The following is a 12135-nucleotide window of genomic DNA, read 5'->3' on the forward strand; positions in this document are numbered from 1 at the left end:
TTTGGAAGTACCTGGAGCTGACTTCTCCTGTAGCTGCTCTGAGCAAGAACTGAGGAGAGCAAGGAATGGACGGGCCATCAGGAGTAATTGAAATTTCCCGATGGTCTCTATGGCACCCCGTCCAGAATCTTCTGAGCATCTAATGACAAGTTCAATTCTCAGGCAAGCTTCTCCTTCCCCTTCTCAGCAGAGAAGGTGTCGAGAGGCACTTGCTGGGGTGAGGTGAAGGCCTGTGATCAGCTGGTACCTCGTGGTTGCAGGGAATATTTCTAAGGGGAGCACAAATCTCAAGATCTGTGACTAGGGCTTGGTAGGGCAGAACAGTTGAGACTCTTCAATTGTTGAGTAGTTTCAGGAGATACCTTCAAAGATCCTGGGGCTGTTGTATCCTCTGTATTAGTTATATCTTCATATATCTTGTGAAGATTTTTTTCATATATGGGACTTTCTTTTTTGCTCCATGAGGGCAGGATTTTGGATGTCTGGTTGATGGCTCTATCTCCTGTTGCCTCACGTGGAGCTTGGAGCCTAAAAAGTGCTCAGTAAATATTTGTTGATGGGATGATTTCAGTTACTTGATTTTGTAGACTAATCATATTACCATGTGGGCAACTGCTCACTTGCTGGAAGGAGTATAGCAGGTTACTGTAGAAAGGGGTAGGGGCCAGATAAACCAAAGCCAGGGAGGAGTAGAGTGCAAAGGGGAGTGCATGGGCTTTGCAGCCAGGCAGATGGGGATTCTCATCCCAACCTAACTGCTCCCGGTCTTAACTTGTGGTTGACCCATTTATGTTCTCTGAACCTCAGCTTTCTCATCTGTAACGGGGATCAAACCACTTTACTCACAGAGTAGGTATAAGGATCATTGCTCAGAGCAGACACTTAAAAATGTTACCTTTTTCCTCCTTTCCCTGCCGAAAAGGTGAAAATAGAAAGCCAACAGAGGCCCAGTTAATGTGTCCAAGTGTTGTCAAGAAGTAGATCTCTACGTTCATGTTACCTATCACCTAAAACATGCCCTATACTGCCTCCATATATACCTCCATATATACCAGCAGCTAATACCATGAAGACTTCAAACAACATACTAACATTTTGGTTCTGTTTTGAGCAAACTCTTTATTAATAATTGTTCTTTGTCCCTACAGGATTTATGAACGCGTGATTGACCCTCCTGAAACCAACCTTCCCCCAGGAAGCAACTTATGGCTTGGTCAGCGCAACCAAAAGCATGGCTTATTCAAAGTAAGAACTTCTTTCTACTTCTGCCATGTGCTTTTCTATGTGCTTGACATGAATAATTGTCACAGCAATTCTATGAAGTAGGTGCTTTGAAACTAGACAGAATTAAGTGACTTGTTCACGGTCACACAGTTCACTGTACTGCCAAGTATGGATGATGCATAATGTAAATGATCGTTTTAATGTTTCTTACTGACCTAGTTTTGAGAGGCTTAAGATAATCTTCAAATTGGTTTCCATTCTCAGAATCTGGCGGTGTATAGGCAACAAGTCTCAGCTTCTGTGAGCTTTGGTTTTCTTATCTATAAAGAAGGTAATACAATAACTACACTGTTGTACTTTATAGAAACAGGACACAGTGATAAAATGAAGAAGTTAAGAATATGAAATTTTAAAGTCTTGATCTTCAATAGAATGGGAGACTTTTGCATTGGGCAATATGGTAGAATAGAGGTTTTTTAAAAAAAGTTTAATATATCTTCAAAATGCCTATAAATGCTGGATTAAGCAGAACAAAAATCTTTTAAGACCCATCATTGCACTTACAAGAAAAAAAATTCTTAGAGACTGAATACAGGGAGAAAAGTGAAAACCAGAGCGATATCTGCCATTACCGAGAAGTTGGAAACTTAAGTTTCTTTCCTGTTATTCCAATTTGATTGAGATATAATTGACATATAACTATGTAACTTTAAGACGTGTAACTGTTTGATATACTTGTATATTGCATTATGATTACCAACAGTGTTAACTAACACCTCCCTCTCACATAATTATCATTGGCTTTTTTTTGGTCATGAGAACATTTTAAGATCTACACTCTCGGCAAATTTGAAGTACATAATACAGTATTATTCACTGTAATCACCATGAATCACCATGGGTACCTTAGATCCCCAGAGTTTACTTGTAATATAACTGAAAATTTGTATACTTTGACCAGCATCTCCCCATTTCCCCTAACCCCTTGCAACCAGCATTCCACTGTCTTTGTGAGTTCAGGTTTTTTTATATTCTACCTATAAATGATACCGTGTGATATCTGTCTTTCTCTGTCTTCCCTTTGCATAATGCCCTCAAAGTTGATTCATGTTGGAAATGGCAGGATTTTTTTCCCTCATGGCTGAATACTATTCTATTGTATATATACCACAACTTTTTTAGCCATTCATCTGTTGATATATACTTAGGTTTTTTTCCATATCTTGGCTGTTGTGAATAATGTGTCAATAAATATGGGGGTAAAGATATCTCTTTGAGGTAGTGATTTAATGTCTTTTGGATATATACTCAGCTTAATCCACCCAGATGTAGGAATTGCTGGATCACATGGTAGTTCTTTTCGTAATTTTTTTTTTTTAAAGATTTTATTTATTTGAGAGAGAGAGAATGAGAGATAGAGAGCACATGAGAGTGGGGAGGGTCAGAGGGAGAAGCAGACTCCCTGCCGAGAAGGGAGCCTGATGCGGGACTCGATCCTGGGACTCCAGGATCATGACCTGAGCCGAAGGCAGTCGCTTAACCAACTGAGCCACCCAGGCGCCCTTTTTCGTAATTTTTTGAGGAACTTCCATAGTGGTTGTACAGATTTACATTCCCACGAACAGTGTACTAAGGGTTCCTTGTTCTCCACACTTGTTATTTTTCTGGCTTTTTGATGAGCGCTATTTTTACAGATGTGAGGTGATCTTTCTTTGTCGTTTTGATCTGCCTGATGACTAGTGATGTTGAGCACCTTTTCGTGTATCTTGGCCATTTGCATGTCTGTGGAAAAATGACTATTGAGTTCCTCTGCCCATTTTTTAATCTGCTTTTTTGCTATTATGTTGTGGGAGTTTTAAAATATATTTTGGATATTAGGGGCACCTGGGTGGCTCAGTTATTACGCGTGTGCCTTCAGCTCAGGTAATGATCCCAGGGTCCTGGGATTGGGCCCCGCATTGGGCTCCCTGCTCAGCAGGAAGCCTGCTTCTCCGTCTTACACTCCCCTTGCTTGTGTTCCCTCTCTCTGTCTCTCTCTGTCAAATAAATAAAAAAAAATCTTAAAAAAAATATATATTTTGAATATTAAACTTAATGCCAGATTGCTGATTTGCAAATGTTTTTTTTCCCATTCCACAGGGTCTCTTTTCATTTTGTTGATTCTTTGGCTGTGTAGAAGCTTTTTAATTTGTAGATCTACTCATTATTTTGGATTTTATTGCTTGTGCTTTTGGTGTCCTATCCAAAAAATAATTGCCAAGACCAATGCCAAGGAGCTTTCCCCCTGTTTCCTTCTAGAAGTTTTATGGTTTCAGGTCTTGTGTTTAATTTTTTAGTCCATTTAAAATTTTTGTTAGTGGTGATACAGTAATCCAACTTCTTTGTGTGGTTATCCAGTTTTCCCAACACCATTTGTTGAAGAGACCATCCTTATTAAATATTCTTGACTCCTTTTTCAAAAAGTAGTTGTATGTGCGGGGGTTTATTTTTGGGCTCTCAATCCTGCTCTATTGGTCTCTGTGTCTGTTTTTTTTTGTTTTTTGTTTTTTTTTGCCGGACTGCTTTGATTACTGTAGCTTTGTAGTATACAGTTGACCTTTGACCTTAAAGGGTTTGAATTGCATGGGTCCACGTACATATGAATTTTTTTAATAAATGCAGTGTGGTACTATAAATCTATTTTCCCTTTGGATTTTATTAATGTTTTCTGTATATAATACATATAGCTTATAAAATATGTATTGACTGTTTATGTTACTGGTTAGATATTACAGTCAATACTAGGTTATTAGTAGTTAAGTTTTGGGGGAGTCCGAAGTTACATGTGCATTTTTGACTGCATGGAGGTTGGTGCTTCTAACCCTTGCACCATTAAAAGGTCTAATGTAGTTTGAAATCTGGAAATGTGATGCTTCCTTGTTTGTTCTTCTCTTAGCATTACTTTGGCTATTAGGAGTCTTTTGTGGTTCCATACAAATTTTAGTGTCTTTGTTCTTTTTTTTGTTTGAAAAAATGCCATTTAAATTTTGATAAGGATTGCACTCAACCTACAAATGGCTTTGCACATTTTAACAGTATTCTTCCAATCTATGAATATGGGATATGTTTACATTTGTTTGGGTCTACTTCAACTTTTTCGTCAAAGTTTTGTAGTTTTCATTGTGCAGATTTTTCTCTTCCTTGGCTAAATTCCTAAGTATTTTCCTGTTTTTGATGCTATTGTGAATGGGATTCTTTCATTTTTCAGGTATTCCCTTGTTAGTATATTAAAATGGAACTGACTTTTGTATGTTTTTTTGTATCTTGCAGCTTTACTGACTTAGAAGTTTTTTGGTGGAATAGTTAGGATTTTCTATATGTAAAGTCCTATCACCTGCAAACAAAGACAATTTTACTTAGTCCTTTCTGATTTGGATGCCTTTATTTCTTGTCTGATTGCTCTGATGAGGACTTCTATTACTATGTTGAATAGGAGTTGGTGCCTTTGCCTTGTTTTTCATCTTAGAGGAAAAGCTTTTAACCTTTCACTGTTGAATATGATGTTAGCTGTGGGCTTGTCATACATGGCTTTTATCATGTTCAAGTTTGTTCCTTTGCCCAATTTTTTGTCTTTTTATCATGAAGTTGTATTTTGTCAAATACTTCTGCATCTGTAAGATAATTGTATGGTTTTTTTAAAGATTTTATTTATTTATTTGACAGAGAGACAGAGAGGGAACACAAGCAGGGGGAGTGGGAGAGGGAGAAGCAGACTTCCCGTGGAGCAGGGAGCCCGATGCGGGGCTCGATCCCAGGACCCTGGGGTCATGACCTGCGCTGAAGGTGACTGAGCCACCCAGGTGCCTCAATCATATGGTTTTTATCTTTCTATTGGGATGTGTCACATTTATTGATTTGCATGCATTGAACCATATTTGCATTTCAGGGATAAATCTTGCTTGATCATAATGTGTGATCCTTTAATGTGCCCTTGAATTCAACTTGCTAAGTTTTTAATTTTTACATTTATATTCATCAGGGTTATTGGCCTGTAGTTTCTTGTAGTATTACCTGATTTTGGTATCAGGATAATGCTAATCTCCTTAAATTAGTTGGGGATTTTGGGAAAACTTCCTCATTTTGGGGGAGAGGTTTGAGAAGGGTAGTTGTCAAATATTTAAATGATGTGTAAAATTCACTGATGAAGCCATTTGGTTCTGGGCTTTTCTTAAAAAATATATATATAATTTACATAGAACAAAATTCATTCCTCTAAATGTACAGTTTTGAGTTTTGGAAAATTGATATAATCATGTAAACACCATCATAGTGAAGATAAAGGACCATTCCATCACTTCCAAAAATCCCCCCATTGTAATGCTTTTGGTTCATCTCCTCATCCTCAGTGTCCAACAACTACTGATCTGATGTCTGGCCCTATAGTTTTGCCTTTCCCAGAATGTTCTATAAATCATGTATGTATGTATGTTGAGATTCACCCATCAGTGATTCATTCTTCTTATGGTACTCTAATTCTGTAGTATGGAGGTACTACAGTGTGTTTATCCATCCCTCAATTCATGGACTTTTAGGTTGTTTTGCAATTTGGGCATTTATGAATAAAGCCACTAAAAATACTTGCATACAGGTTTTCATATGAACGCAAGTTTTCTTTTGGGTATGTAGAAGTGGGATTGCTGGGCTGTATATGAAGTGTATGTTTAACTTTATAAGAAAATACCAGTGCATTTTCTAAGTTGGCTATACTATTTTGCAATCCCACAACAATGTATGGAAGTCGCAGTTAGAGCCTTAAATTTCAACAGTCTGTGTGGGATGGGAGGAGTGTCTTAGATATCATACAACATTGGAGGATCGGGCAGAAACTTCTGAAACAAAGCCACAACCTAGAAGACTATAACTCCAGCGAAGGGGTAGGCAGAAAAGTCTACTACTTAGCCATGGGAAGCAATCCAGTAGGTAGTCTTTCTCCACCTCAGTTTTACATAGGAAAAACCAGTTCCCTGGGGAGAATTTGAAACCATAGTCCTGACATCATGCAGCCTTGAAATTTGGGTTTGTTTTGCTCCTAAAGCTCAAGAAACTATTTTAAAGTGGTCCTTGGTTGGGAACCTTGGGATTCTGGATGAAGAAAATGACCTTTGGGGAAGGTTTTCTTCTATGCAGACCTAACAGGATTCCCAGAGATTAAGTTCATGTAAATAGGATTTTTAAGCCATCCTGAGTACGGGTTTGAAGGAGCAATAATGAATTAGCCCTCAAAGGGCTACAGAAATTGGAATTACAAGATAAAGAATTTTGAAAATCCCCATGTTTTAAAGTGTTTAAAGAAACAAAGTAACAAATGTGTGAGGACTAGAGAGTATAAATATGATGAGGGGAAAACCAAAAAGAACTTCCAGAAATAAGAAATATAGTTATTGAAGTGAAAGAGAAAAACCTCACTGAATCTGCTAAATGGTAGATTAGGTACAGGTGGGGAAAGCATTTAGAACAGAAAATACTGTCAAAATAATTAACCTAATTATAGTGTGAAGATAAAGAGAGGGAGATAGGAAAGCCCTTGTAGAGAAGAAGCACAAATACAGACAGAGGTTATAGATGATTTTAATGTGTGTATATTCATACATATATATTTCAAAATTCCAGAAGGTTATAGAAGAGATTATAGGTACTATTAGAAGTAGGATGGCTAAGAATTTTCTAAAATTGATAAAAGATATCAATTCTCATGATTTCAATAGTGTAGTCACAGTGTATATTAACTATTGCTATCTCTCCAGAAACTTAGCAATTTTTTAAGCTTCTGAGTTTAATTAGGTCACAGTTCTTCATGTTGATTAGATGATTTTTCTGGTCTGGCTCTGCTGATGTCTACTGGGCTCTCATGTGGTCAGTGGTCATTGGGCAAATCAGGAGGCAGGATGATTTAAGATGGCCTTTTCACATCTCTCGTAGTAGGCTGGCTGTTGACTACTGTACCTCGGTTCTCCTCCATGTGATCTCTCATTCTCTAGTGGCCTAGAGGCTTATTCACATGGCAGTCCTAAGATTCCAAGTGTAAGAAGAGAGCAAGCTCTAGCGTATTATTGCTTTTCAAGGTTCAGCTTGCCTTATCACGTTTGCTAATATGTTATTGTCCAAAGCAAGTCATAACCAAGAGCCAAACTCATAGTCAAGGGGTAAAGAAATAGACTCCATCTCTTAAAGGACTCTGCTGTGTCACATTGTAAGAATATGGATATAAGGAGGGGAAGAATTTTGGACCACTTTAATCTATTACTCAAGATAAATAGCCACACTTAGATATATTACTGGAATAGTAGAATCCCAAAGACACAGAGAAGATATTAACAGTAACCCTTAAAAGGTAAATTTTCCACAAAAGAATAACATAAATTGAACAGCTGGCTTTTAATCAGTAAAAGCAGAAGCTAAATGATAATAAAAAAATATTTTCAAAGTTTTCAGGGAAAATAACTCCCAAATGTAGTAGCATATACCCAGCTTAATTATCATTTGAACATGAACATGAAATAAGAATTTACAGACAAAACTCTCAATTTTATGACTAATAGATCCTCATTAAACTTTGCAGAAGAAAGATATAATATAAAATACAAGGGAAATTGGTGAACGAATGGAGAATATACATGAACCTTAATCATTGATTAAATAATGCCCAATTTTGGAAAAAATTAAAAATATTAGAGAAAATGATGATGGGGGGTTATCTGATTTAAAGTACTCTAAAGCCTGTATTCCAAAAATGAATAGAGAAATTGGCTAGCTTTAGACTAAGTTCACATGTTAAAAATTTAACGTCAAAATAATAGAAATATTACTTCCGGATTTAAGTATTTGAGATTAAAAAAAAAGTTCTATCAACCCAAAATAAGAAGAGAAAAAAGACACAATTCCAGTTCATAATATTTACTATCAAGTGATTTACACTTAATGGTTAAAAGTATGAGTACTGTATTGGATTCATACTAACTCAAGTCCTGATGTATATTGTTTATATTGAGACAATTAAGAATAAAGATGCCATCTTTGCTCTTGCGGCCATTGCTGAGGCTCCACTGGCCAAAATGAAGTTCAGTCCCTTTGTGACTTCTGACTGGAGTGAGAACTGTAACAATGCATCTTCCCACATTTGCAGTAAGGTTATGTCTTCCCTCCCAAAGAGCCGAGACAGAAGTAGGAGACTGTGATCCGTGCCCACGTGAAAGGAGGATGAGGGACAGGTTGTGTGAGGACACTACGAAGGTCAGCAAACTGGCAAAGTCATCCAGGTTTACAGGAAGACATGTGTCATCTACACTGAACGAGTGTAGCCAGAGAAGGCAGAGGGCACAACTGTCCCTTGGGCATTCCCCTAGCAAGGTGCTTATCACTAGACTAAAACTGGACAGGGATGGTAGAAAGGTCCTTGAACGAAAGCCGAATCTTTCCTCGTAGGAAAGGAAAAGGGCAAATACAAGGTAGAACGAATTGAGGAGGTGCAGGAATAAAGGAGTCTTAAATAAAAACTGAAAACGAGAAAGGATTCCTAAGTGTTGATAGTGAAGTGGTTAAAAAAAAAAAAGAGACCAGACTAAAGGAAGCTGTAGAATGCTCTGGCATTATCACACTTCAAGGCCCCCAAATTTACCACATAATATTACCATTTTTTATTTAAGATTTTTTAACATTACCATTTAAAAGAGGCATACACCTAATATATAACCTGAAAGTCTACATTGCAGCATTACAGAATACTCTGGAAGGATGGTCTTTTCACTACAGGGTTCTAGGTCAACTGAATATCCCTATGAGGAAAGAGCTAATTTTGACCTTTATTGCACATGACATGCAAAATCAATTCCAGGGGATTATAGATGTAAATCTGAAAGGTAAACGAGTAAAGCCTAAAAAGATAGCATAGGAAAATATCTTTGACCTTGATGTAAGAAAAATAATTCTTAAATAAGACATAAAAGTAATAACTAAAAAGAAAAAGGTTGATATATTGGAATATGTTAAAATTTGCAACTTTTTTTCTTTTTCAAAACACATAAGCGTAAAAAGTCATGCTCTAGAATGGAAGCTATTGAAAATATATCCTATGAAGGCAGAAAAGGCAAGAAATTCAAAGAATAAAACCGCCAACTTAAGATGTTAGCAAATGGATTCTTCAGGAGATGGCGGAGGAGTAGGAGACCTGGATTTCGTCTGGTCTCAGGAATTCAGCTGAATAGGGATCAAACCATTCTGAACACCTACGAACTCAACAGGAGATCGAAGAAGAGAGTAGCAACAACTCTCTGAACAGAGAAGTGACCACTTACTGGAAGGTAGGACATGTGGAAAAGTGAATTCAAGGCAATATTCGGGAGGATAGACGGCGAGGGAGGGGGCCTCCACCACTTCTGGCAAGTGATAGAGCCGCAGAGCACAAAATCGGAACTTTAAGAAGTCAGCTTCCCTGAGGGATGTCGCTCCAGTGGCTAAGTGGGGGGTGGAACCCTCGCAGGACAGTGTTGTCTCAGGACCCTCGGGGTCACAGAAAGACCGGGGGTGCCTGAACGCAGCAGAGCTCCCAGGTATCGGAGCGGGGAAGCCGGCTGCAGAGATGGAGCCGAGGCGCGGGCTCTCAGCTCGGGGTTGCCATAAACTGTGATCCGCGGCCCAGTTGGGCCACTGATCCTCCAGCAGGGACCCAACAAGCGTCAGATCCGGGGAGACTCCCCTCCGTCCCCCAGGAGGAGCGGCGCGGGAGCACACTGCAGGGATCTGCTGGGTTTGGAGACTCCACACGGGGTCGGGTGCCAGAGATAGAAATGCTCAGTCACAGGCCGGGTGAGCACGGAGTGCGGCGGGAGACCGGGGACACGGGAGTGATTGACTGCTTTTCTCTGGGGGCGCACTGAGGAGCAGGGCCCCGAGTTCTCAGCTCCTCCAGGCAGAGAGTGGGAGGCCACCATTTTCACCCTGGTCCTCCAAAGCTGTGCGGAGAGCTTGCAGGGAACAAAAGCTCCTGAGAGCAAACCCAAGCAGCTTGCTTAGCCCAGACCGACAAGGGCGGGGCAATTCTGCCTCCGGCAAAGACATTTGGGAACCACGGCAACAGTCCCCTCCCCCAGAAGATCAGCACGAACAGCCAGCAAGCCAAGACCAAGTTTACCGATCAAGGAGAACGGGAGAACTCCAGCGCTAGGGGAATACTGCACATAGAATTCATGGCTTTTTTTTACCATGATTCATTAGTTTTTCAAAGTTAATTTTTTAACTTTTTTTTTTTTTGAATTTTTCTTTTTCCCCTTTTCAACCAACATCTTATCAATCCCTTTTTTAAAAAAACATTTTTTATTTTTCATTTTTAGAGTCATATTTTATCCCTTCATAGTAGTTACCCTTATTTTTGGCATATATATATATATATAAGTTCTCCCTTTAAAATTTTGAGATACAGTTTCTTCTAATATCAAAATATACCCTAAATCACTAGTGTATGGTTTGGTTCTAGTCTCCTGCCTGACCACATTCTCTCCCTTTTTCCTTTTTTTTTTTTTTTAAATCTTCTTTCTTTTTTCAAACAACTTATCGTATCAATTCTTTCTATAAAATCTTTTATAATTTTCATCTTTATAGTCATCTTCCATCCCTTCATTGTATCAACCCTTATTTTGTACATAGATAAATCTTCCTTTAAAATTTTAGGAGGCACTTTATTCTAACAGACCAAAATACACCCAAAATCTAGTGTGTGGCACTGATCTATGCACTAGCCTGATCATATTTGATCATATTCTGTTTTTTTTTATTGTTTTGTTTCTATTTTTATCTTTTTCTTGTTTTTTTTTCATTCTTTTTCTTTTTTCTTTCTTTCCCTTTCTTTTCCCCTGGTTTCAGGTCTTTTCTGATTTCTATAGAGTATATTTGCTGGGGATGTTGTTAACCTGTTAGCATTTTGTTCTCTCATTCATCTATTCTCTTCTGGACAAAATGACAAGACGAAAAAAATCACCTCAGCAAAAAGAACAAGAGGTAGTACCGTCAGCCAGGGACCTACTCAATATGGACATTAATACGATGTCGGACCTAGAATCATGACTTTAAAGATACTAGCTGGGCTTGAAAAAAGCATGGAAGTTATTAGAGAAACCCTTTCTGGAGAAATAAAAGAACTAAAATCTAACCAAGTCGAAATCAAAAAGGCTGTTAATGAGGTGCAATAAAAAATGGGGGTACTAACTGCTAGGGTAAATGAGGCAGAAGAGAGAATCAGTGATATAGAAGACCAAATGATGGAAAATAAAGAGGCTGAGAAAAAGATAACTACAGGATCACGAGGGCAGAATTCGAGACATAAGCGATACGATAAGACGAAACAACATTAGAATAATTGGGATCCCAGAAGAAGAAGAAAGAGAGGGGCAGAAGGTACATTGGAGCAAATAATAGAGAACTTCCCTAATGTGAGGAAGGAAACAGGCATCAAAATCCAGGAGGCACAGAGAACCCCTCTCAAAATCAATAAAAATAGGTCAACACCCTGACATCTAATAGTAAAACTTACGAGTCTCAGAGACAAAGAGAAAATCCTGAAAGCTCGGGAGAAGAGATATGTAACCTACAATGGTAGAAACATTAGACTGGCAACAGACCTATCCACAGAGACCTGGCAGGCCAGAAAGGACTGGCATGATATCTTCAGAGCACTAAATGAGAAAAATATGCAGCCAAGGATACTATATCCAGCTAGGCTGTCATTGAAAATTGAAGGAGAGATAAAAAGCTTCCAGGACAAACAAAAACTAAAGGAATTTGCAAACATGAACCCACCCCTGCAAGAAATATTGAAAGGAGTCCTCTAAGCAAAGAGAGATCCTAAAAGCAGCATAGATCAGAAAGGAACACAGACAATAT

The 12135-nt window shown here is 38.5% G+C and overlaps 1 protein-coding gene across 3 annotated transcripts in view; it reads left to right on the top strand.

Annotated features, from left to right (window-relative positions):
• NELL1 (neural EGFL like 1) overlaps positions 1-12135 on the top strand; it is an 821645-nt gene that overhangs the window by 153816 nt on the left and 655694 nt on the right. For all 3 annotated transcript variants that reach the window (XM_027581185.2, XM_027581188.2, XM_027581186.2), the window contains exon 5: positions 1149-1245. In XM_027581185.2, coding sequence (XP_027436986.1) covers positions 1149-1245 — 97 coding nt within the window. The remainder of the gene's footprint in view (positions 1-1148; positions 1246-12135) is intronic.

Source organism: Zalophus californianus, chromosome 11, assembly GCF_009762305.2.
Source record: "Zalophus californianus isolate mZalCal1 chromosome 11, mZalCal1.pri.v2, whole genome shotgun sequence".
Classification (NCBI taxonomy): domain Eukaryota; kingdom Metazoa; phylum Chordata; class Mammalia; order Carnivora; family Otariidae; genus Zalophus; species Zalophus californianus.